General features: G+C 40.0%; 1 protein-coding gene across 2 annotated transcripts in view; it reads right to left on the bottom strand.

Moving 5' to 3' along the window:
* LOC134820788 (sperm microtubule associated protein 1-like) overlaps positions 1-24,436 on the bottom strand; it is a 36,406-nt gene extending 11,970 nt beyond the window's left edge. Inside the window, exons 1-4 of one of the 2 annotated variants that reach the window (XM_063831403.1) lie at positions 24,426-24,436; positions 23,970-24,066; positions 23,420-23,556; positions 14,330-14,474 (exon numbers count right to left, since the gene is read on the bottom strand). In XM_063831403.1, the coding sequence (XP_063687473.1) occupies positions 14,330-14,474; positions 23,420-23,556; positions 23,970-24,063 (376 nt within the window). In that variant the 5' untranslated portion in view covers positions 24,064-24,066; positions 24,426-24,436. Of the gene's footprint in view, positions 1-14,329; positions 14,475-23,419; positions 23,557-23,969; positions 24,073-24,425 lie in introns of those variants that run through there. The other variant, XM_063831402.1, reaches the window with a different exon arrangement.
* Between the last annotated feature and the right edge of the window lie 3,537 nt (positions 24,437-27,973).

The following is a 27,973-nucleotide window of genomic DNA, read 5'->3' on the forward strand; positions in this document are numbered from 1 at the left end:
AATTTATTACGTAATAATGCGGCCTGCCAACTGGAAAAAAACGTTTGATAGACCTCGGACCCCCTCAGGGTCGTAACAGACGGACCGTGACTCGAGCCGTGAAAACTCTCACGAGTCACGTAGTATGATTAGAGGTCATGACAATTTTCAGTCATGAGAGTTGTCATGTTGTTCCTTGTGTGTTTAGGGGTTGTGAGAAGGATCCGTAAAAGCTACTAGTCACGCCTTTCACGCTTTTCAAAAGACGTGAAACGCCAAAATCCTTGGCACTCTGTTCTCACAGTCTGTTTAAACAGAGTGAAAATTGACATGAAGTGTCAAGCCCACACAAACTTACGAGAATCCAGTGAGATGTCAAGGTCATTTAAATTCAATTTTCAATCGACCCTTGCTTGATCCACTTATTTAGCGCGTGGTTTAAGTAATCCTGTCAGTAACTCTCTAGAAAGTTCAGAATGTCAATCATGTGCCATGCTCAAATGTGCACGTGCACCCCCCCCCCACGTTGATTCCGTGTCATGATTGTCGAAAATTTTTCGTGAGTTTAAAAGCTTTTAGCTTGATAGAAATTAGCGAATTATATAAATCTGTTTATATCAAATCAAACCGTCGATTTAAAGAGCATACAGTGTGTTGTTTACTGGGCGACGCTCAGCCTGTCATTCCGCCGACTCTCTATTCGTTTTTAAGAACATTATAGCCTAGGGTCCCCAGGTAAGTGTGTTGTGTTCTAATAGAGTATTTATGTAACGTACTTTTGAAAGGTCCAGCAATTTAGACGTGTGGACTTTGAAGTCAATTGAAATGAGCCAGACGTAGGCTCTATGTTGTGTTCTATTTACTTTTGAACTTCCGTGCGAAAACTACGAATTTCCAATCAGAAACACGATCTTTTTGATTTGAGAAGAACTGATTTTGCAGTTAAAGTTCACAGTTAAAGAACTATTCGAATTATTGACATAGTATTTGAGGAACTCTGAGATATTGTAATTACAATTCTTAAACGGTTTATTCAAATTAAAGTATTTTCCCTTGTCACCTTGCAGAACAAAATATAAAGGAAAAGAGCCTTTGATATAAAGGAAAAGAGCCTTTGATATCAAATAAAATACTCCAGGAATAAACTGAAGATTGGTTGTCACTGTCGATTGCAATAGTTGGTCTTCACTCTTCATACTGAACTCCTATATATTGTAGGCTGTGGGGGGATTGACAGATACAATGTCACGTGACAGGTTGACGCAATGTCACGTGACAGGTTAACGCAATGTCACGTGACAGGTAGAATTAGACGCATTGTCACGTGATAACTGTGAGCTAAAAAACGGTAGATTATAACTTTTTAGCAGAGGCATGGAAGAACCGGCTAGTCTGCGTTTTAAGCTAGTACTATAGTTCTTTAACGGCGTGTAGTTGGTTGTATTTGTTTCATTTCATTTAGTAATTTAGATAAAAGACTTCTCTGCCTGTCACATTTCTAATTGGATAGAGACTCTTGAGCCAAAATCGACCATTATATTTTTAACCAAGCTTAATCCTGATTTTAAAGATTAAGAGTATCTTTCTTCTCCAATCTACTTGATTTTGTGAACGCTGGTCGCTCAATATTGTGTACTCTACGAGACATATTTAAATGGTACGAAAGTCGGTGGTTTTTCGAAAAAAAACAGCATATTTTCGGATTTATTTTTCACGCATTTTCCTTAATTATGACTTAATCGATTTACTATCAACTTATCAATATAATAAGTTATTAATATGATTCATCAAACTATTAATGAACAGTAGTATTCGATCATGAATTGCTTTAAAAATGATTTTGGACACGTTCCATTATGCATTAAAAATAGGCAAGCTCTATCACTACTTTATTGGCCACAGCGGAGAAATTTCGGGAGTAGTGGAAGATAACAAACACTGTCGGTCTCCTATACCCTCTGGAGAATTATAAGTTAAGTTGAGGCTAACTTTCAAAGGCTCCGGAGAAATTGTTTTACAAGATGAAACAGCTGATCAAAGAAGATCTTTGTATTTAATTTTCTCAAATATTGGGTTTCAGTTAAATTGTAAACATAAAATAAGGAGATGAAAAAATTCCCAAATAACATTCAATTTAATTTGGGGTACGAAATCTGGCGGTTTTCGGAAAAAATTCCCATATTTTCGTTCTCAAATCATTTAGGTCACCGGAATTATGTCGAACATAAATATATCTCGTAAGGTATAACAGATTTCTATCTTCAGAAGCAAAATGGTAGATTCCTTCACCACGGCATGGAACTCTTTGTTTGCTACACTTTTAACAGCAGGCTTTCTAGTTGGAACAACAGCAAACTCCTTCGCCCTCAAATTCTTCCTCTCCCGCCCAAGAGACATCCCGAACCTCCTTTACAGTGCTATCACAGCCAATGATCTGGTACTGAGTGGACTGGTACTTCCCATTGCTATAGCGCACATCTGGCGCACTACCGCCTGGTCCCACTACCAGCTTGTCTGTGACATCTGGGGGATGACTTGGGAAGTTTCCAACCAGATGTCCGTGTACTTGGTCATGCTGTTCAACATCCTCCGTACAAAGAAACTTCTCTTCCCCTTCCAAAGCAGGAGCAGAGAACCAGTAACTGCTCTCATCGTCGGATATCTAACCTTCCTCCTCCTTCAAGCAGCACTCCCCTTCTTCTCGGGCGTTGACTACGAGTATGATAACCGACTGAAGATCTGCAGATGGAACGTGGAGTTTCAGTACGGGGAACAGAGCAAGCAGTACAGACTCATGTTTGTGTTGTTCTACCTTCTGGAGCGGCTGCTTCCTATTCTGGTGGTGGTGGTTTGCTGTGTGATATCCCGGTGTGTACTGGCAGGGAGGCAGCTGGTAAAGAAGGAGAAGAAAGACCTACACGGACGAGGTGTTGTTCCGTGTAAGATGCGTTGGTGGGAGTGGTTACTGTGCAAACAGGGTGCAATTGAGAGAGATAAAGGTCGACTAGAGATCAGAGAGAGATTAAAGCACAGAGCCAGCATGACGGTCCTCGTTACCACCATGAATTTTGCCGTGCTCAATATCCCAAATGTGATCTACCTGTCAATGTTAACATACGACATGATCAATGATCCCCAGAGGAAACAGGCTTCAAGCATCCAGTTCGACGATAAAGATTACTTCAAGATCTCTGCATGCATCTACGGAGTAATAATCCATGCTATAAATACTCCTCTTGTTTGCATGTGGCGAATGCAAAATCTTAGAGCTTTCTTTCTTGATGAGCTCCTTGGTATGAAAAGCGCGATCCTACGGTGCTCGGCATTCTTTTTGAGAAAAGATCCAACTACAAGCGGGCCGACTACTATACTCAATCCAGCTTTTGGTAGAGCAAATACAACAGTGAAGACATCTCATGAACTGCAAGAACAGAACATTGGTGATTTCAGAAATACGTCAGCCGACGAAGGTGGGGATTAACTCAAATTGGTTGGATTACACGTGACAGAGTATTTACAGTTATGCTTGGACAGTGCGACAAACCTTCGTTTGACAGGCTTCGGAGACGCTGCTATGACTCAGTCCATTTACTCCAAGTCTAGACAATCCTAACAGTCTAGGACATATTAAATAATTTTGAAGTCTTTCAGATAAAATTATTTTGATTTAAAATCTTGTTAAATTCCGTGACGGATAGTGCTAATGACGGCTTTCATTTAATATGATATAATCATATTTTTTCATACATCCGGATCCCGATGGCCCTGTGTTGGCACTATGGCAGCACTCTCATTGCACTCTGGCGCCATAGTGCCAACTTTCAATCATGCTCGTTCAGAAGCATAAGACAATCATTATACCTTCATTATTATCTTTTCACAATAACTACGGTGTTATAAAAGCATTAACCTTTATTTACTAGCCTTGTCGAAGCATTGTGATTAACAATGCTGATCTGGTGACGTGTCACATGCTATCAGCTTATGGGCGTTGCGATAACATTCCTGCAGCATACACTTAGGTGTCACATTGACATAGTAATAACAAGTCACGAGAGTGCCGCCATAGTGCCACGACAGGGCCATGAGAGTGCCTCGACAGTGCCGCCATAGTGCCACGACAGGGCCACGAGAGTGCCTCGACAATGCCACCATAGTGCCACGACAGGGCCACGAGAGGGCTTCGACAGTGCCGCTACAGTGACAACGGGATCCGGATGTATGACCTCATATTCAATGCTCTATCTTATAGTGGTTTTGATCTATTCCTTAGTAGTAAAGACCACTGCCCCCTACGAAGAAGAAGACCTCATATTTCTGTAATTGCTTATTATATATTTAAAAGCATTCAAAATCTCAACAAATATATGAAAATACGAATCAGCGAATCGCTTTATCAATGAAAAGATTTCAACAGAATTCGTTGCAATCTGTAGCAGTTTGTGCATAATACACAGAATCATGTTAAAATTGGTTCAAATGTATAATATAATTGTATATGCAAGAAATTGTTGCAGTGATGCAGGTAAATGTTCAGTATTTAGGGAAAATTGGGAATTTAGGTATAGCCATGATAATATGGCCATTATACGGCCTTCATATGGCTAAACCTAATCTCCAAATTTCCCGTATTTAGTATAATCAATGGTTATTCCCCTGCCGGATCCTGCTAATTCCAATGTATTGACTACTTAGAGTGAATTACTATATTATAGTTTATACTATATTATATTGATTAACTTAATATAGTAAATTTATGCTCAAGCTCGCTGCTCGGTGAATAACAAATTAAACAGACACATATTTATATAGTAAATTTCTAAAATTTCATTCTATTCACTTCGAATTGTTAAAAAATATCAAGATTGTACTTTTATTATTACCTCGTATTTAATGTTTATCCCGAATTTTATATTTAATATGCAAATTTGCGGACAGGTGGTCATAGAGTCAGCAAACAAGTGATTTTCTTCACTGGATAACTACTTCACTCTTTAATTTAATTTATATCATTTTATAATAAAATACTTACTTTACGTATTTCAGAATTACATATTTGTTTATTCATTATTCATTGTGTTGATTGATTTATTTAGTGTGCTGATTAATTTTTGTATTTTAAGATTTTACCATTGTTAATATGGTTATAGTGTTAAGTGTCAGCTTGTCAGATTAATTTTGGAAACACAAAAATAAATTTTTATTAAATACAATTTTTATGCTGGAGATGTTTTTAAAATTTTGTATTTATGTATAATCTAAAAAATTTAATCAATTATTGATGTTGCAATGTCCATGTTTTGCCAAATTTTGTTTATCTTTCAATAACTTGAACTTCGTCACACAATATTAAACAACTGATAACTTTCACGGCAAGAACTCTAAAAGCCTCTTCCGACAAGCTGCAATTTATGATTTAGGCATTTAAATCAACTTGAACTATAATATAATAATGGCAAGTAAAAGAATAATCAATCATAATCAATAAGAACAGTAAAGACACATTACAGACTCAGTTTGTTAAACTAACAGTAATTAACGGCTTTTAGTTTTCGTTGGTTTTAAGTTTAGCGTGGTAGCCAATAGCTATTTATGAAGCTGCACTGTAAAGTGTAAGCGTATAGTATTATGACAGCTTACCAAACTGCTAATGGATCTATATAACGCAGATTTGTCGCGTGCCAATAAATAGGTTTTTTAAGTACTGCATTTCATAGCTGATAACAATGTCAAAGAAAACGCTAGCGTTCTAAAATAAGTTATCACTTCGCCACATATATCTTTTTAAAATACTTTAAACATTTTTTAAAAAATAAGCCTGAGTCTCCAGGTAAATTAAGTCCAGTCGTTCTTGCTGGCTAAAATCGGTCACGCTGTCTATTATAAACTAACGGTACCTCATGACAACGGTCCTATTGATAACGTGCCCAACCCACTGGATCCATAACTTTCCATAACGGGTATAATGTCATATACAACCAACACGTGAATACACACGTGACAACACGTGAATACACAAATTGGGCTCCTAAAGAGCTCATGATAAACTGATAAAGATAAACCTTTATTTGGGCAAATCTTAGAATGAGCACTGAGCAGCTTATTAATTTCAGATTCACCAAGTTATCAGCAGTAGCAATTTATTAAGTGATATTTGTTTCTATGCCAATTTTAAGCCCGAATTATGGAATACCGCACTGATTTAATATTCACATAATTGTCATATTTAGGCAGTCTTTCTGTTTTCAGTGAAAAATACAAATGTGTCAATTCCAATAACTATGAGATAAATCTCCCTAAAAACACCGCACTTTTGAACAATCAAAAAATCAAATCAGTATAAAAGAAACTAAATAACGCAGCTGTCTGCAAGAAAAGTGATGAAATACAGGACTCTCACATTGTATTCATCAAACTTAGTGCTCAACAATCTATATGCTATATAATACAAAAACTGCACAAGTATTTTTTGCTAAGCATGCCTATTACAAAAATATAGGAGGTACACCGCTGGCAGACAAATGAGGCGCAAGTCTACAGTAACGATCTTGGAAATGGGATAATTTACGAGTATTGCGTATAATATTAATATGCTTTGACTGACATGGGATATCCAAGTAGTTAAAAGTGTATGAAATGCCACCCCCACTATAGTAGTTATAATTATAAATACGATTAAAACAGGACAGACTGGCAACCTATTAAACCTGTGTGTGTGTGTGTGTGTGTGTGTGTGTGTGTGTGTGTGTGTGTGTGTGTGTGTGTGTGTGTGTGTGTGTGTGTGTGTGTGTGTGTGTGTGTGTGTGTGTGTGTGTGTGTGTGTGTGTGTGTGTGTGTGTGTGTGTGTGTGTGTGTGTGTGTGTGTGTGTGTGTGTGTGTGTGTGTGTGTGTGTGTGGGGGGGGTGTGTGTGTGTGTGTGTGTGTGTGTGTGTGTGTGTGTGTGTGTGTGTGTGTGTGTGTGTGTGTGTGTGTGTGTGTGTGTGTGTGTGTGTGTGTGTGTGTGTGTGTGTGTGTGTGTGTGTGTGTGTGTGTGAGTGTTTCTTTTTATGTGCACGTGTGTTTAATTTATTTTTAACACGAGTCTATTAAACTCTTCAATCAAACATATTTGAAAGCAAGTAAGAGTAAAATAACTCCGTTGAGGCGCATTGAGAGAGGGTGACAAATTTCCAGGCCTCTCACTTTTACAAATATCAGAATCTGCAGCCATGTGAGAAGCCATTATTCTTTTTATGGCGGTAGAAAATCAAAAATTTGTTAGAATTGTACAAATTGAAGTAAAACGTTATCGAGAATAATTTACTTTCAAATGATAGACTTGGAGATTCGGGGGATGCTTTTAGCAATTTGCACTAGCAAAGGCACTCTAGAGAACAGAGTTGTTGAATAAAAATAAAATCTTGGACTATCACCTAATATATTGTGAGTGTTTAAATACGAGTTTAAGGGTTCGGCAGAGCTGATATAGTTAGGCCACTAGCCACTAGGGTGAGATAGTTAGGCCACTAGGGTAAGATAGTTAGGCCACTAGGGTAAGATAGTTAGGCCACTAGGGTGAGATAGTTAGGCCATCAGGGTAAGATAGTTATGCCACTAGGGCGAGATCGTTAGGCCACTAGGGTGAGATAGTTAGGCCACTAGGGTAAGATAGTTAGGCCATCAGGGTGAGATAGTTAGGCCATCAGGGTGAGATAGTTATGCCACTAGGGCGAGATCGTTAGGCCACTAGGGTGACAATTACAAGTAAAACCAACATAACTTCCAGAAAGTTACACAACACATGTATACAGATTATGGTAATATTAAAGCTGGCAGAGTAGCTTTATCAACACCTTTAATAGTACCAGCAATACCTCATTATGTTATAAGGATATAAGGAGGATACGTGCTGTATTAAACTATAAAGCACTATCCTCACGTGCCTACAAGTATACCATGTTTGGAGCTACAACTTCTCCAACCATCAAAACTCGAAAGCAACATTGATTAATTTCATTTTGTTTATATAAACAATTTTTTTTAAATAAACAAATAAATGAGATATAGCACCAACCCCCCACCAACCATTGATATTACTAGCAGTAGCAGAAGTACAATTTTACATATATAATAGTCATATAGGGGGGGGTGTCATGTCCGTCTATGTCCGCCTATGTCCTGTCCTTTTTGGATTCTATGAGACAACGGACGTGTTTTTTGGGACATTGGCGGACACGGACGGACATTGGCGGACTCGGACGGACATTGGCGGACCCGGACGGACATTGGCGGACTTGGATGGACATTGGTGGACATTAGCGGACATTGGTGGACATTAGCGGACAAACATTTTGAGGACTGAAGAGTACTGAAGAGTACTAAGGAGGATGGCTGAGAAGGATGGCTGAGGAGGATGGCTGAGGAGGATGACTGAGGAGGATGACTGAGGAGGATGACTGAGAGGGAGGAGAAGGATCAGGAAGACCCAGGAGGAGGAGGAGGAGGAGGACCCAGAAGGAGGACCTAGGAGGAGGAGGAGGAGCACTGAGGAGGATGACTGAGGAGGACTGAGAAGGAGGAGGACTGAGGAGGATGGCTGAGGAGGATGACTGAGAGGGAGGAGGAGGAGGAAGAGGAGGAAGAGGACTGAGGAGGAGGAGGAGAAGGACTGAGGAGGAGAAGGAGGACCCAGGAGGAGGAGGACCCAGGAGGAGAAGGACCCAGGAGGAGGACCCAGGAAAAGGCCCCAGGAGGAGGAGGAGGACTGGAGAGGAGGAGAACTGTTGAGGACTGATGAGGAGGACTGAGGACGAGGAGGAAGAGTAGGAGGAGGACTGAGGAGGGGAGGAGGAATAGGACTGGGGAGGATCAGGAAGACCCAGGAGGACCCAGGAGGAGGAGGAGGAGGAGGAGGACCCAGGAGGAGGAGGAGGACTGAGGAGGACTGAGGAGGAGGACTGACGATGACTGAGAAGGAGGAGGACTGAGGAGTACTGAGGAGGATGGCTGAGGAGGATGGCTGAGGAGGATGACTGAGGAGGATGACTGAGAGGGAGGAGGAGGAGGACTCAGGAGGAGGACTCAGAAGGAAGAGGAGGAGGACTCAGGAGGAGGACTCAGGAGGAGGACTTAGGAGAAATGAGAAGGAGGACTGAGGAGAACTGAGGAGGAGGAGGAGGACTGAATAGGAGGAGGAGAAGGAGGGGGACTGGGAGAGGACTGGGGAGGAGGAGGACTGATGAAAAGGATGAGGAGGAGGACCCAGGAGGAGGAGGACTGAGGACCGAGGAGGAAGAAGAGGAGGATGAAGAGGAGGAGGAGGACCCAGGAGGAGGAGGACTGAGGAGGAGGACTGAGAAGGACTGAGGAGGACTGAGGAGGATGGCTGAGGAGGATGACTGAGAGGGAAGAGGAGGAGGAGGAGGACTGAGGAGGACTGAGAAGGAGGAGGAGGAGGAGGTGGACTGAATAGGAGGAGGAGGAGGGGGACTGGGGGAGGACTGAGGAGAAGGATGAGGAGGACGACTGAGGAGGACTGAGGACTGAGGAGGAAGAGGAGGAGGATGAAGAGGAGGAGGAGGACCCAGAAGGAGGAGGACTGAGGAGAAGGACTGAGGAGGACTGAGGAGGACTGAGGAGGATGGCTGAGGAGGATGACTGAGAGGGAAGAGGAGGAGGAGGAGGAGGAGGACTCAGGAGGACTCAGGAGGAGGACTTAGGAGAAATGAGAAGGAGGACTGAGGAGAACTGAGGAGGAGGAGGAGGAGGACTGAATAGGAGGAGAAGGAGGGGGACTGGGAGAGGACTGGGGAGGAGGAGGACTGATGAGAAGGATGAGGAGGAGAAGCTCTTAAGATGGATTCAATCCTTCTTAACTGGTCGTGACCAAGTTGTTGTCGTGAACGGTGTGCATTCAGACAGCGCTAAGGTGTTAAGCGGGGTGCCTCAGGGCAGTGTTTTAGGTCCACTGTTCTTCCTGTTGTTCATCAACGACCTAGAGGACGTGGTTAAGCATTCTAGAGTGAGCTTCTTTGCAGACGATACTAGGGTTTCCAAGCAAATTAGCTGCCTTGAAGACTGCCAACTTCTTCAGACTGATCTTTACAGCATTATAGATTGGTCCCTATGTAACAACATGAAGTTACACGAGCAGAAGTTCGAACTCCTAAACCACCTACACAATAAGAGGAACTTATCAAGTGAACTTCCCTTCTACGTAGAAAGTCTCCTCTACAAGGTTTCTAGTGACGTCACTCTTTATCCCGTAGAAAACGTTAGAGACCTTGGTGTAAAAGTGTCAAGCGATCTGAGCTGGTCTAAACACGTCGGGGATATGGTCACCAAAGCTAGAAGTAAACTGTCTTGGGTGTTCAGTGTGTTTAAGACACGGGATAAAGTGGTTATGATGACCCTCCACAAGTCTCTAGTCAGAAGCTTATTGGAGTACTGTTGTCCGCTGTGGGACCCAGTCAAGACGACAGAGATTCAGCTTTTGGAGGGGGTCCAGCGTACCTTTACAAGCCGCATTGGTGGTCTATACAGCTTAAACTACTGGGAGAGGCTAGCTCATTTGAAGTTAATGTCCCTGCAACGGAGAAGGGAGAGATACATCATCTTGGTGATGTGGAAAACGTACCATAACGTTGTTCCAAATAGCTGTAGCATCGAGTTTGTGGAAACATCCAGATATGGCACTAAAGCAGTTGTTACTTCTCTATCAAAGTCGAGTTCGATGAGAAACCAGACACTGTATGATAGCTCGTTCGCAGTAAAAGGATCCAAACTGTGGAATAAGGTGCCGAGTGAAGTGAAAGCCGAGAAAACGTTTGCCAGCTTCAAAGTCAGTTTGTCTAAGTTTCTTGCTTTGATACCGGATAACCCTCCGGTTTCCGGTTATACGTGCAGCTGGTCGAATTCCTTGGTAGACTACACGCCATCACGGTGGTCAGACATCAGATGACCCTTCCTGCTACGAGGATAAACCTTACCAAGTTACCAAGTTAGTTAGGAGGACCCAGGAGGAGGAGGACTGAGGACCGAGGAGGAAGAGGAGGAGGATGAAGAGGAGGAGGAGGACCCAGGAGGAGGAGGACTGAGGAGGAGGACTGAGAAGGACTGAGGAGGACTGAGGAGGATGGTTGAGGAGGATGACTGAGAGGGAAGAGGAGGAGGAGGACTGAGGAGGACTGAGAAGGAGGAGGAGGAGGAGGTGGACTGAATAGGAGGAGGAGGAGGGGGACTGGGGGAGGCCTGAGGAGAAGGATGAGGAGGACGACTGAGGAGGACTGAGGACTGGGGAGGAAGAGGAGGAGGATGAAGAGGAGGAGGAGGACCCAGGAGGAGGACCCAGGAGGAGGACTCAGGAGGAGGACTCAGGAGGACGAGGAGGACTGGGGAGGAGGAGGACTGTTGAGGACTGATGAGGAGGACTGAGGACGAGGAGGAGGAGTAGGAGGAGGACTGAGGAGGGGAGGAGGAGGATGACTGAGAGGGAAGAGGAGGAGGAGGAGGAGGAGGACTGAGGAGGACTGAGAAGGAGGAGGAGGAGGAGGACTGAATAGGAGGAGGAGGAGGGGGACTGGGGGAGGACTGAGGAGGAGGATGGAGGACTGAGGAGAAGGATGAGGAGGACGACTGAGGAGGACTGAGGACTGAGGAGGAACAGGAGGAGGATAAAGAGGAGGAGGACCCAGGAGGAGGACCCAGGAGGAGGACTCTGGAGGAGGACTCAGGAGGAGGAGGAGGACTGGGGAGGAGGAGGACTGTTGAGGACTGATGAGGAGGACTGAGGACGAGGAGGAGGAGTAGGAGGAGGACTGAGGAGGGGAGGAGGAAGAGGACTGAGGAAGATCAGGAAGACCCAGGGGGAGGAGGAGGAAGAGTAGGAGGAGGAAGCATCTAAATGTTATTTCCATTTTTGTCCGTTTTTGTCCATTTTTGTCCGTTTTTGTCCGCTCTATTTTTTGTCCGTTTTGAAAATATAGGGTACCGAACGGACAAAAAACATGATCCCCTTATAACAGCAAAAATTGAACATTTTATTTAGCAATTTAGGTGTCCATTAATGTCCGCCTATGTCCGTCTATGTCCGCCTATGTCCGTCTATGTCCGCCTATGTCCGCCTATGTCCGCCTATGTCCTGTCCTTTTTGGATTCTATGAGACAAGCGGACATAGACGGACGTGACACCCCCCCCCCATATAACACCAAGGACACCTCGACTTTATCAGTACGAAAAAGATTATTACTAACGAAATCACTTTAATAATGTAACAGACTAATGCCCTCGACAATCGTGTTATAATTCTAGCAACCGCTAGGGCTAAGATAAGTGGTGTAGTAGCATCTCACACAGCTTGCAATCAAACAGGTGCAGGTCATAACGCCGCTATCAGCTATTCATCAAATATCTGCTACTACTGGAATTTGATCGGAACCGCTCCCACGATTAAACTCCAAGCAGCTGATTAATCAGGAAACCGAGATTTTGGGTAAATGAGGAGCAAAAATCATGAGCGGAAGCCTCGGACAACTATTTCCGACTGTGAAAATCCTTCGGGTTTCTGTAACTGGCCGAGCCATATGGTTACTGAGTCACCAATTAACATTGGCTGTTACGTACCAAAAAACAAAATGTTCATAAGTCTGCAGACTCTGCACAAATCAGGAATATCACCGAATGCAAATAATATACAATTTTTTGATTGCTGCTATCATGTCCCAGTTTCATGCTCAGTTGTGCCTAAGGTGGGGTAACCACAGAAATTCACACTTTTAAGCTGGATTTATAATAGTGAGGCAACCACACAACTTCATACTTTGACTCTATTCACTCCACTGATTCGAGTGGAATTGGCGGTCTTGATTTAATCGGTCACCGGTAGATAGTCTTAGATCTATTTTCAGCGTATGTTGGCCGTATGTTGGGCGGTGCAGTGGCTGTATAGTGTATAGTGGCCGTATATTTACCATAATATGTAGGTCATAATTATATGTAAGCTATACCTAGTTGCCTTTCGTCATCCCATCATTTGTTGCCACATCTTGCTTGAGAAAATCATTATTATATATTATGTTCCGAAAGCCATTATTGAGATTTGAGATAAGCCCGAACTTTCAATACCCTGCTATTAATGGAGTAATTAATGAACAATTAATATTTTATATGCCCACATCTAGAAAAGCGGCATATAATCTGCGAGGAAATTTTGGATTGTGGAGGAAATTTTTAGAAGACCTGACTTTTAGGGCAAAAGAAATAATTTAAAGGGAAAACATTGGACTGCGAGGAAATTTAGGACTTTCTGGATGTGGGTTTATTACACGCATCAATCTGGCAGGCGGCAGCTTACGGTCAATAATCTCAATATATCCAGCGGCGTCCTCTAAAATCTCTCCAAACTCTAATGGAACCAAACTTAAACCACTCATCAAGAAACTGAATCTAATCTGCCCGACTTTAACTCAGCTCGTGGGTATGAGCCGTGTTGGGAGAGTGGCACTTTCCTCAAAAGGTTTGATCGAGGGATATAATTATAAGTTAGAGAATTAAACCCGGCTTAGTATGCAGGGTGGCGCCCAGAAGTTAATCCGCATGATTTAACCCTTTAATAACTCACGTAGTTCGTGCCAGAATTGCACACAAAGTTTAGAGATTATTAAATATGTGTCAAACTTAGATTTCCCGAAAGTTTCGTAAAATTTCGTCGATTACAGTGGGTGTAGCATGCCACTCCCTCTTTTTCGCTACTGTCGTGTGTTATACCACATGATATTTTAAATATATATAATATGGATATAAGTTAAGTTGTTGTTTACGCTAGTATCAAGTTTTCGCGTTAAGAGAGCTCTTCCGCAAACTTTCCATGACTCCAAAAGCATGATGGTTAACGACGCGACAGGCCGAGTGTGACTATTAAACGGACAGGAGAAAGGGGGGGGGGGGGGGTCAGCCGAATATTGTTAACACTCTCAGTAATTATAGAGAGCTATGAAGAGTTTTTACTGTATTCTAAACTTGATACTTTACAACATTCGTGATATTTTTTCTGCCACAATACAATGCTGATTGCTGATGCAGCTTTTTAGAAATTTGCTGCATATCATGGTAGAGTTATAAGTTTGATACAGCATTTATAAAGTTATTAATTTGATACGATTATCATAACGGCTAAGCGTTAAATCGCTCAATTTTGTATCATTAAAGCTGTCGGTATCAACATAAAATGATACGATATGATATAATAGCTGCCTGAGCAGTAGTAAGGATATTTGACGTCAATTGTCTCAACTAAACAGCGACTCAACTAAACAGCGACTGTCTCGACATACCAGTGACTAACTCAATTTTCGCGCGACTGTCTCGACTTACCAGCGACTGTCTCAGGATCATTACCAGCGCCATGTTTGTTCCTCAAAGTTATGTAGTTGTTAGCGTGACTGTTCCTGATGAGAGTGTCGTAGACTCTACCATACTGTGTAGTTCCGGGCCTGCTCTCTTCTGTTCGCTCCAGCAACTGAAAATATGTCACAGATTAGGTAATATCATATACGCTAATCTAACTGCGGGTAATGCGATTACATTATTAATTGCACGAGGCGCAGCCGAGTGCGAATTAAAACAATAATCGCACGAGGCGAAGCCGAGTTCGATTATTGCAGTTATAACCATGGTGTAATCGTATTATACATGCAACTTTAAATTCGCGTATAACTCCACGCTTCTGGTGTTATATTTATAATCAGTGCGTTTATAATCGCACGGACTTATAAACTAATCGCACTGTTTTGAGAGCACTGAGCAACTCAAAGAACAGCGCATTTCAACCCTCCACTTCAACCTGAAACCTCATCCGAGAAACGAAGTGACTCTCTCTCGGTTGATTGTACAATCTAGTAGCTCCACGAAAATGTCTGATAACCACCTCAACAAAGGGTCAAATACAGATAAGAAAAGTAAACATATGATAACCGTCTGATGCTCATTGCTCCTGTTATGTGATCGTTCGGATCTGAGTCACGTGACATAACTCATCGATTGCTATTGGCCGCTAGGAAGGGATGGAGCAAGAATCGGCTCGTTCTTATTATCTGCAGTTGTGATGATTGTTAGAAAGTTTTGATCAGAGGTTTTCTCTGAAAATCGTGTTAGTACCTGTTCGATCAGTTATGGTAACGATTGCCATCTTCTCAGAACGTCAACCAAAATCCCGGATTTTTAGACCAACCGAGTATCACCAGTTAAATCACCTCTGAAAGCTGTCGAACACGTGACTTCCTTTAAAGTAAACAAATGTGCCTCACCTCCCCACCAGAATCCACATCTACACATTATCTTTCATAAAATCAATGCGATTAGTTTTGTAATCGCACCAAATTTGTTTTCGGTTGCTATCAGAACAGTGCGATTAGTTTTGTAATCGCACTCCCTGAAAAAAACCGACAAAATGGAGAAACAAACAGTGCGATTATGAAAATAATAAGTGGCCGTCAAATAGGTCAAAAGTGGAGTTATACTCTTATATAGACAAAACCCTTTAGCTTAATGCTTTTGTTTATTATGTTCATTGTAATTGGGAGTGAAATTACTATCCCCCGATCAGTCTAGGTCCGATAGAATTTTAATTAATTCCAAATCTCAAAAAGTTTAGTTGGTCCGATCTAAAAATTATAATTTGACCAAAAATTAGCAGGTCTGATGTTTAGTTTTTCATTGTTAAGAATTTTTAATAATTTAATAACCCCGCACTGTTCGCTCCGTGAAAAACATATTCAATTAAAAAGTTTGCTTACGAAATCGCAAACAGCAAGTATCATTTAAAAAGCAACCAGGATTCGACTTGTTAAAATAGTTCAGTTGACTTTAACTTATTTTTAGGCGACATGTTTCATGGAGAACCATCTAAGTGTCATAAAGTTGTCGGAATAATGTTTCATTTCATGATCAATGCATAGAATAAATCTATGCAAAAATATTAACTTAAGTTAATGAATATGATGTGGTGAGTTGCTGTTCATGTTTTAAATATGCAACATTTTTGTAATACTTTATGGTATTTTGGTTTAATAAAGTTTGGTTTAAAAAATCCATTAAATCAGCGACTCTTAACATCTTAAATCAAGCAAATCTTTGTAAGAGGGCAAACAAGAGATGTAAACAATATAACAAAGATTTGCAATCTATTATAGAAAGTAAAACAGATAAGAATTAGATATTTTAATTGAATCCTGTTAATCAGCGCAGTCAAACAGTGTCTTCATAAAGATGATAAAGCGCATAATAATGATAAATTTGATTCTGTCCCGGACTGGTTGGTGTCCGGTGAGTGTCTACTGTTTTAGTAACATGATACACCCAAAATGTAATCCAAATATTACGTTGCTATGTGACTAATGGAATGTAGCCTAGCAACTGTTGTTGGCAACTGATGCAGTATGTATTGAGTAAAGTCACAGCAATAAACTACTTTGAAAATTTAGAGCAGTACTGAAAATATTTTTAGGTAAGTAGTGGCCAGTGGGTTAAAGGACCAGTTAACTGAAAAAAAAGTTATCCTCATATTTTGACAGATTGTGACAAATAGCAAACTAAGCAACGAGTCGAAATTCCTAAATCTCTAACTGCTCTCTAACGCGTGTAAATAGCGTTTGTATTATTTTGGTGATGACGTCACGAAGTCCCTCATTGCGCGCGCAGAGGCTCTGAGGAGCTCGCGTGACTGTATTTTACAGGTAGAAATTGGACATAATACACAACTTTAGAGTTAGACAATAAAAAGAGCTTAATTAACCGACACAAATGGTTCAAATTAGTAGATCATAAGAATCTTGAGATACTTAAAAATATAATCAAAGTCATTATATAGCTAGCTATATGATCTATTTTCCCATTCTGCTCAATCTTTTCTGCTCTAACAACACTTTGCTAGGTTTCTCAGCAGTATGAAACCTTTTCGGCACAACCTTACGCTTATATCTACCTAGGTCAATAGGAAGCTTGGTGTTGCTTTTAACATGGTTTTGAACAAGTTCTAAAAATGACTTCTTGTACGAAATATTGTCTCTAAAATAGTTATTTTTCAAAACATATTGTTTTTGAGCTCTTGAGTAGGCAACTTTAGTCCTTGGTTTTGAAGTCGTCCCTATTCTCAGGTTTTTGTTGTGCTCAATACAGACCAGCATCATCAGGACGATAGTAGAATCCATAGAAAAAGCTTTCCTTTTCGGCAAATACTTTAATTTGGCACAGTGGAGTGCTTCTAGTGCTCCGGTATGGAGGAATTTTGCGCACTTTTTCATGGAATTACACATTCTAGTATTAGTAATAACCTTAAACAGAGCCTCAAAGTCAGAATCGCCTATTTTAAACCACATCCCTTTCCTGCTCGCACCCTTTGTCAGTGTTTGATGCAAGCACTTTTGGTTGAGCTTGTCTAAAGTTGGAGGCTTAGGGTAAGGTTTGGTACCCTTTAATGTCTTAAACTGTTGGTGGATTTTTCTTCTGTTCCCCCACGCGTGAATATTGAGTACATGAAACAGTGAAGCGTGAAAAAGTTCCATTAAAAGTTCAGGGTTACCGTTACAGTTTTGAGCTGACCACCAAAAGTGGTTTACGAGGGAATTTTCCCATGACGCAATTTTTGGGTTTTTCTTGCTGGCTTTTTTAAACTTCTTCCTCAGGGATTTACCAAAATGCCAAATGTCATACGAATGTTGAACAGAGGGGTAACTTTCACGCATTAGTTTGCCGATCCCAATATGTGCATCCGTTACAAAACTAGTTATTTTCAACTGGTCCTCTTCTGTTAACATCTTGAGAATTTCTTCGCACGCATTCCGCTCTAGTTCCCCCTCATACTGGCCCTTCTGGATGGGTAAAAAGTCCACGATCCTATCAGTTCCACACTGCATGAGCGTGTATGTGCAAAATTTTGCACTATACCCCGGACTATCGTATTGTGCGTCACCACAAATAGTCACTTCGTCACATTTTTTCAAGTCTTCGATTGTTTTAGTTCTCATCAAAGCATAATCCCTCGCAATTACTGGATAGAGCCAAGTCTTGACTAATTTGTAGAACGCAGGTTTAGATAAAGGGGGAAGTTCAAGAAGCTTGAAAAATGTTTCAAATGTCGAATAACCTAGCCCACTGAGTGTTGCAGCAGCGCTTAATCTAACGTTAAGGAGTGCGATTCGATGTGGCATATCACCCGACCGCCAAACAAAGCTGTGTCCCATTAAGCACATACACTCCACTGCTACAGCAGATCCCGAATAGTTGGTTTTAATAGATTCAACTGGAGAACTGCAATGCAGACAGTATTTAAAGAGTTGCAGTAGCATTTCAACGTCAACTATGACAGATTTCACGGGTGTTATCTTATTTATGTTTCGTTTTTGGCTTGTAAATGTTTTATTTACTGACATTGACAAAGCATTTTGATTGTGAGCACTATTTGTCGGAAGAAACGAATAATCTGCACTACCAGTGTATATTATATCACGATCATCTAACACAATTTCATCCTCTGAACCTAAACTCTGCACTACGGACTCGTTTTCTCTAATGTCCCGAACATTGTTACTTTTACAGCAATTACTGCATCTGAAACATTCTGTCTGAACATATACTGATTTCACACGGGTTTTAGTCAAAGTAGTCTCCTGAACCTGATCTAAAATACTTGGACATACCACGTCTAAGCCAAGACTAACTGGAGTCGTAGGGGCAGAGGAAGTGCTACTGCTAGGGGTTCTTAGAGACACTATTGCTTGATCATTTTTATCTATCAAAGACTTATTAACGTTCAATAAGTTATCTATATGCTCGATTGGGTTTGTCATTGTGAGCCGACGTTTAACTCCCGTACGTTTAACTTTAAGGACTGGTGTGTTTATACTGCTGGTGTTACTAACTGCTGATGCTGGCCGTGGTGTTCGCCGCTCTCCTGTCTCCCGTATCGTGTTGGGTATAGCGTCAGGTTTTAGCAGTATCGGAATCCCCTTCCAATGCTCGGGGTCCTGGATTGTGGTGCGATAGAAGGTGGTCTGGACAAAGTCATCATCGCAAAAATGATCAGAGCATATTCGCATGCTTTTAAAATTCATGTGTGTCATTTCCCTGTCAATTCTAGAAACCCACATTCTCGTACGTGAATAAGCCTTATTGTTCTCCAACGGAAACTTATAGAAGCGAATAAAGTTTCGGTAACTGCTCTCATCCCGTCCAAGACGCTTAGTGCAGTTGTATGCGGCACAGAAACTCATGAGTCATTTATCTAAAATTAAGCTGTTAGTGTTCATGATCAACCTATGGCGACAATGTTTTACGTGAAATGTTAAAAGATCATAGTTTAAGAATTTTATAGATTAACATTTGTCATCTAGCCATCTCAGAATCAATCGCACCGTAATATATTATGGCTAAAGAATAATAGGGTCTCGAAAATTCTATAGTTTTTCAGTGGGTCGATTGACTGCAGTCTGCACTTGGTATTTAATTTTACCAGTAGTTTATTTATGGTAATACAATTAGGATGACAACTATAGGTAAGTCAAATTCAAAACACACCGCATACCGTACACTTCAATCAGGTATTTGGTATCCCGGGTATTTTTTGCGGTAATTCGGTTCCCACGGCACCATTCTGATAGGAGCTACTACTACTGGCTCCAATCGGAATGGTCCCGTGGGAACGGCCGTAAAATAGCCAGACTTCTTGTCTCCTGTACTGTCTAGCACGTGTGGATTATACAGTAAGAAATTCCGCTATGCAATAAATATAATTGCTCTCGGATCAAACTCTTTTAGGAGAGCGGACTATTCGACTGCTCGTATTCTTCCGAACAGCTGTAATATTATATTACAGAGTTACACTCTGATCATTTATATTCAACTATTTAATATACATTATTGAGCGAGTGTAGTTGATCAAGTCAAAAGTTGAAGTTTGAAATACACCCTGACCCTTTTATCCGTTCATATATTATTACATAGTACATACAGATCCAAGATTTAGGCCTTTATATAGACTTTGAAATTATAAGAAGCAAATAAAATTAAAATATTTTGAAAATGTCTTGGTTTTAGGAGTAAGAGTCTGAGTAGTAAGGAAGATTACGTACTACATTTACCAATGGCTAATGACTTGGACAACAATTCCACTGAGCATGACGTGCAAAGTGACTCAAGCTCTGCAGAAGTAACTTCTGATTCAAGTAGTGAGGAGGAAAACGAGAACATTCCGGATGACTGTGGGGTGATCAACAATTCAACATCCATCATGTACAGTTTGGCATTTGACCCCTATCGGCTAGATCTCAGTGACCATGATAGCGACCAAGAACTTTGTAAGGAGCAGGACTGTGACACAGATGAAGAGGACGATGACGTAGAAGATCGGTTGTGTGCTCCCGTTAGTGTTCACTCAAAAGATTGGTGTATTTGTGGGAAATGCGAAACACTACCTGAAGGGGAAGTTTCCTACTGTTGCTCTGACGTTAACGTTGTTCGAGACATGATGGAAACAGAAAATCAATGTATAACTGAACACAGCAAATTTTGCAATTTTATTTTAAATAGAGACGCATTAGAAATGGCCACATATGGTCACAAAACTATTAGTTATCCGGATAAAGATGACCAGGAGAGTTTCCACCAACTTCTACGCCATACAGCTTATAGATCCTTTCTAAATTTGTTAGAGTTTCATGGACTGGGGAAAAATAATCGGTACAGGCTCCCTGCGTGTGTAATCCAATCAATAAGAACCAAATATCCGAGCATTTCAAACGAGTACGTGGGTTTTAAAGAAAGCGAATTTTCATCTCAATCCAACTGTAATACACTCCAACAATTCTAGTTTCTATGCATTTGTAGTACTTACCCTACTTAGGGATCGTCAATGTCTATTTATAGTTCAATTCACTTAGATATTCGTATATTATGTTTTGTTTTTTATTCAAATAAAAGTGTCTACTTGAATCATATACTCGGCTGAAAGCAACAACAACAACAACAAGGTGATAGCCAAAACTATAAGGATTTTGGAGAACTAGGGAAATAGTCATAATTCTAAAATTTGAGTGAGTTACACGTGTTTTATTGACAATGATAAACATTTGTAATGTATTACGCTATGCCGTGCGTTCTGGAGGTTAATAAAGAGTAGGAGTAGCGGTAACAAAGCAACAACAACAACAAGGTGATAGCCAAGACTATAAGGATTTTGGAGAACTAGGGAAATAGTCATAATTCTGAAATTTGAGTGAGTTACACGTGTTTAATCGACAATGATAAACATTTGTAATGTATTACGCTATGCCGTGCGTTCTGGAGGTTAATAAAAAAGTAGGAGTAGCGGTAACAAAGCAACAACAACAACAAGGTGATAGCCAAGACTATAAGGATTTTGGAGAACTAGGGAAATAGTCATAATTCTAAAATTTGAGTGAGTTACAGGTGTTTTATTGACAACGATAAACATTTGCAACGTATTACGAGCTATGCCAGCGCGCATTGAGGGACTTCGTGACGTCACGAGGCCACAGCTTATTATTGTAATAACACGCGTTACACGTACGCTAGAGAGTTGGTTCTTTCGGCGATACGATTCTTTACCAGTTTGTCACAGCTGATTTAAATCTTAGCCAAATTGGAGACTACAAATTTTTCAGTTAACTGGTCCTTTAAGCGCTTGAAATGATGGTGACGATATAAAATAATTATGCAAATTGGAGAAATATGTCAAGATCTGGTGAATCGTTCAGTTAACAAGAGGTGCAATCTTTAAACTGATTTAGTATATTTTGCTAATGGTCACTAGCCGTCGTGACGGTCTGACGTGATATGTAGAGGATTCTTTATCATGAATAACTGATTGAACTTTATAAAAACTAGCACGAATGATAGTTCTAACTTCGTTCATGGTAAAGTTCACCTTCATCCGCACCATTTGGCCTAAATGAGAATTACAATAACTTCGGGAGTAATTACCGTTTAATTAATCAACTTAATTAATGCATAACTTGAACCTATCATAAATATAATTCATGATCATTATCCTGACGTCGCCATGGAATCTCTTTCTCTTTCATAATCTTGCTCCAGTTCTATAATTTAGGTACCCGCCTCTGTGATCCTTCCTGTCTTCAACATCTTTTGTTGCTTTGTTCAAATAATCTAGCTTTGTTGATTTGTTAGAACCGTTTTAATGAACCGTTGTGTCGTTAAATAAGGTTTATTGAATAGCAGACCACGAACAGTACCTAAATAGCTCATATTCTTTGTAACTGAGAGAAACCCAAATCAATACTTCCTGACTCCTGTCACCTTCTGGTCTGTATGGTTAAATAGAAACCTTGCCCTCAAAAGCAGCCGCTGCTGTCGTTACTAATAAATATTTGAATCGTCATTATAGATTGCTTGATATTACAATGGAATACTAACATTGTCTTACCAGTAGGGCGGCTTAATGAAACTTGAATGGGTATCTGGGTATTTGGTAGAATTAGCACGTGAGGGCATCAGCGATACTCATGTTTGTGTGCGTTTTCAATAGTACTAATATTAGCCAGAGAAATTGTTTAAGGAGCACACTTGGGTAGCCTTGAAAAACGATGCCGATCCGCTTAAAATTACCCCACCCATTGCACTTATAAAGTTAAAGATTTAAAAAATTGCTGATTAAGCCTCTGAAACACCGGCCAAACCGAAAATCAATAAATTTTTTCTGATGATATTATTTCATTTAACATTCGATATTTAGCGATGTTGTTATATTTTCGTCACATTTCAAAATTTCGGTTTCCCGAAGAGTTTGAATGTTATTCCTTAATGCTAAATGATCCTTGCACTCTATCTGTGGTGGTGCCTCTCAATTAGGTGAGTTTTCATTTTTACAACATTTATGAATAAAATATAGAAAATATGATGATGTATCTTTAATTTTATGACAGGTTTGAAAAAAGGGACTAATGCAATTAGAATTTAAGTTTTTGAGGAAGGCCAGCATCAAAATTTTGATGCTTGAGTAGTACACTTAACTTAGATATCTGAACGATTGGTCTCTGGTCTTTAATCAAAGATGAATCATTGGGGTCAAGATAATAAAATGGCAATTTTGGTGTTAGGACTGAGGACGACGAAGCAAACGATTGTTTGTAGCTTTAACTTGATACGAAAAAATATAGCATACATGTATGATGTACAGTAGAGATTTTTGCATGAAACAATATCAATCTGATAAATGGTAGATTATCCCCCTTCAGAAAGATTTATATAACCTCGTAGTCCAAAGTTTCCCCCCTAGAACTTTTATTTTACCCTTAAAGTCAGGTATTTTAACAATTTCTTCTTTAGCACCAAATTTCCTCTCCAAAATCCAAAATTTTCTCACAGATTATCTGCTGGTCTGCTGCCTTTCTGGAAGTGGGTAGATTATTGATACCAATTTCAACCTACTTTTTTGATCCCTTTGAATCCAAAATAGTTTCTACAGCCCTTATCTTCTTGAGGATTGTAGAGAGGTATTGTTACTTGAACACAAGGATTTGTCTTGTTCTGTCTTGTATCCGACAAGTTTCCTACAGCAATGCAATCTGAGGAGATATTGAGAGTAAAAATACATAAGTACTTGATAATTCTTAAAACAGCGAAAATTTATGGTCAAAGCTAACAAAGGGATTTTTAACAAGGGATCACATATAAGGTGAACAATAATTTCATTAAGGCAAAACCTCATTAAATCAATTTGTATAATTCAACTTATTGATAAAAATACAATAATGATTGAATATTCCAGGCATAAAAACCTAAAAGAGATGATAGCAATTCTTATTGATATAGTGAAATTCTTCATTCATAGTGACGCTACATGTGATTTTGTTTTAAACACCCTTGTCTTAAACGCCCATTTTAACCTTTTTTAGTACAGCAAATTCAGTCAACATTGGGTAATAACATAATCAAATTTACTTTTTGAAACCATGGGAACAAAAAGGTTAATTCCTACCTAATTTGAAATCTTTCTCCAACTTAGCTCTCTGGGTTGACTTCAAAGGAGGAAGTCCAATAAAATGAGGTTTTTTCTTTTTAGTTTCTCCCATAGCTTAAAGAAATTGGAATTATGATTATGAAAACAGTTAAGATAATACAAAATATAAGACAAGATAGCAATTAGTTATGGCAATTTTATGCAAGCCAACTTATGAACGTTTGATAAAATTAAACATACCAAATATTTTCTTTTTTGTTCCAACATTTACAATTTTTATTTCAAAACAATAACATGAGGTAATTATATCCCGCTCATATTCATAATATTATCCAACAACACATGAGCAGCTGGCTGTAAGTGATATGAGAAAAGCCGAATTATAACATCTTTTAATTGTTATGTAGCACGATGAACCAATTAAATGTGCTTTGCCGAGCTGTTATGTGAAGGATTGACATCGTCAATGGTCAATCAAATTATTTATTACATAAAATAATGAAATTATGTTATGTTATGATATGCTTACGTCATAATATTTAGGGAGGGAGAACTGAAAGCTTGTGGAAAAACAATTGAGAATGGTGATAGTAGCTCAAAACCGAGAGGATAAAATTTAAATTGGATCTTTTATTTAAATCAAATAATATAATAAAATTCAGAAGCTCCCGCCGTATATAGTATTCAGTATTGATTAAAAATAGTTCGCAGTTTAAATATTAAAATTGTTTCACAATTTAATTTCTATATTAAATATGTGTTTTGTTATTCCACCATACCTGACCTTTTATTATTTACTTGTCATACGTTGTATAAGCCGACGGGCACGATTGCGCGGCTCCCCCTGTATCGTTGAAAATCTATAGCATATAGTGAAACGACAGTGGGGGTCACAACGTGATACAAACCTTCACTATGGGCCGGCGCGCAGCGCTCAGCCTATTTGCTATCATTCCGCCGAATTTCTATTTATGAACGTTATAGCCTAGCTTGTAGCGCGACGCGTTGTACTGTGCCACGCCGTGCACTCATTTATGCTTCTCGCAACGATCGGCGAAATGCGCTACTGTTAGGCAGTGCGCCATCGACCGTAAAACGCGCGCGCTGACCATTGAATGGTTTTTTAGCTCTTATTTCGGCCAGCACATTATTTCGGAAACATTCAAAAAGTTATAATGCTTCCCATATAACAATTTTGTTGAAATTTTGTCAGCGTACGTAAACACTTATGTTCTATTGAACCTAATTTAGTTTGAGCAATTTCGATGGTCAGAATTTGAGTTATCACCGAATTTATACCTATTTTGTCATTTTTCGACCTCTTAATCAAGACCAATCTCTCACTACTAAATTAGGTTCGGTAGTTAAGTATGATTCGAAGGTTCTGACAAATTTTCAGCATGATTCATGTTTAGGAATCGAAGATATGATAAAATGATACGACAAAAATGAACGAATTTGGTCAAATTACGCAAGTTTTACACTTAATTTTGCTCCAAAAGCCGTGCACCATCAAATATGGCACCTAGGCAAAACTCACTGAACATCCCAAAAAAATATGACAAATTTGGTCTAGAAAACAATGGTACAAAAATTTTGAAAATCCGAGCAAGTTTATTTTTATCGTGCACCCCCTACTACTGTGCCTCGCCGAGCTGCGATTAATTGACATGGACATCTTCAATTAAAGCCTAGCCTGAGGTCCCCAGGTAAACATGACCTAAATCGATTGTATTACCAACTAATCATCAACTAATGAAGACATGACAGTTTTGAGTTTACTCAAAATAAAATGCTACAAAAACTCCATGTTTTATAATTATATTGTATACTTACTACTATACGAGCGCTTTTGCATTTGACTATGCGCGGCACTGATCTTTTTAGCCTCTTGCATAACTTCTACTTTTTGACGATTTCAATTCATTGCAGCTCAGTAAGGCCCAGTAGCGCATTTCGCCAATCTATGTGGTTGCGAGAAGCATAATTAAGTGCACGGCGCAGCCCAGTAACGCATTGCGCTACAAGCCTTGATCATCGATGTATTTTCGGACGCTGATTTCGAAATCCGAATCACCCCCATGACATATGGTTAAAATGCCCTGGCGAGATATTGGCGAAAAACTGTCGATCTCGATCACGTGATATTACCGTAAATCGTTGCAATATGTTTATTTATATCCCAGCAAACCCTACCGGCTGGGGTATATCTCCAAAAGTAAAATAAATAGAACCTTCCAGTTCCAGTTTTCAAATTTAAAGTTAGCTCCCCAGGAGCAAAATTTGGGACAACTTAAATTCTGAATTAAACCGAAAAGTTTGATTTTCAATTTTGGGCTAAATAAAAGATCGCAGCTTTTAAACTTTGCAAAGTAATGTCGTTGTCATGACTACTAGGCTAAATGCAGCGTGCGAAAGGTGAACTTCAAACTTGATGTGACGCGCGAGGACAAACGTGCTGTTGAAAATCGATCACCTCTATAGCGAGCCCGGCAGGCGGTAAGGTTTTCTGGGATTGCAGCTTTGCAACTTAGCGGGTGATACTCGTAAAATATTTGTTCCAGGACCGTCGACGAGTCCAACTCGGCGCGCGGATCCTGGTAGGTTGTAAACCTACAACTTTGCAACTTGAGTGAAGAGCAGAGTATGAAAACACATTTTAGGTTTATAACCTACCAGGACGCGCGCCGAGTTGGACTCGTCGACGGTCCTAATATTTGAAACAAATATATTACGAGTATCACCCGTTAAGAAAACACACAGCAGGTATGAGGTAAGCAACTCATTTTGGTGACTGTTCCTCATATCACCTAATGCATTGCACGAGAAATCCATTTAAGTTGGTTTTACAGCCCAACAACACTTCTTTATCCCTACAAATTCATGTTTTATTCAAACGAAGAACATATTGATCCTGCGGCTGCAAGAAAGAAAAACATGAATATCGTCTCCTTAACTAATAGTAATCGAACAAGTACTATTACAATTTTCATAGCACTAGCAGAGCACGATAACAAAGTCAAAAGAAAAACAAAGCAGGTAACCAACATCACAAAACAATCATGATAACAACTGAATTAAATTTATTCTGAACGACCGGCAGCAATGTGCTCCGTGATCCCGAGCGCGGACCGACCAATAGCAATAAAAGTGGTATGTCAAGTGACGCCGATCCGTCCAATCACGAACAGGAAAAGCGAGCAGACAGATATCATATGTTTACTTTCCTTATTTGTATTTGACCCTCTGTTCACATAGTTATCGTTACCAATACCACAGCTTGACTCGGCAATTGCAAGGTGCTCATATGTCATATCTGCACCGTACACACGCCATGATCTGATTACGTCATTAACTAGAATGATGTGAACGTGTAACCGTACCCATGCACACGTACAATACAAACTGTTTGGTGGGTGGGTGGGGGGGTTAAGATAGGCAACCGATCTTGACAGTGTTTAGGTCGCTCCTCCAACTGACTTTGGTGCTTACCGTCCGAACATGAACAGAATATTAACCTTGCTTAGTAATAGAGTTCATATCTGCGCAAATAAAATGAATAGGCAGGATTGGCGATTAATTTGTGCAGGAATCAGATTAAGGCTTTAAAACCTGCCATATTAGATGGCAGGATTCAATTGCTGGAAGGGGCCTATAATTCATCAGCGTCGTATATATTTTTTAAAAACTAGGAAGAAACTACACGAGGATTTATTTATTTAATGCAAGCTTCTGTCCATAGCTTTTTTATTGATGCGACCTCCAGGCATTCAATGTTGAACCATTTGCTAAGCTTCACTTCGTCTACACCGTTTACTTCCTTATTGTCGATAATCAAGCATTTGTTCTTGGAGTGTTTTAAAATTCCAGGAACACAGATGGTGGATCATTTTAATGAATCCTCAGTCTGTTCTCACAGTCTGTTTAGCACTTCGTGTCTCTTCGTGAGAGTTGTCACGGCTCGAGTCATGTCCCGTCTTTTTTTTCTTTTTTTTTTTTTCTTTTTTTAAGAGAGGCTGGGC

Source organism: Bolinopsis microptera, chromosome 9 (assembly GCF_026151205.1).
Source record: "Bolinopsis microptera isolate Bmic1 chromosome 9, MBARI_Bmic_1.0, whole genome shotgun sequence".
NCBI lineage: Eukaryota > Metazoa > Ctenophora > Tentaculata > Lobata > Bolinopsidae > Bolinopsis > Bolinopsis microptera.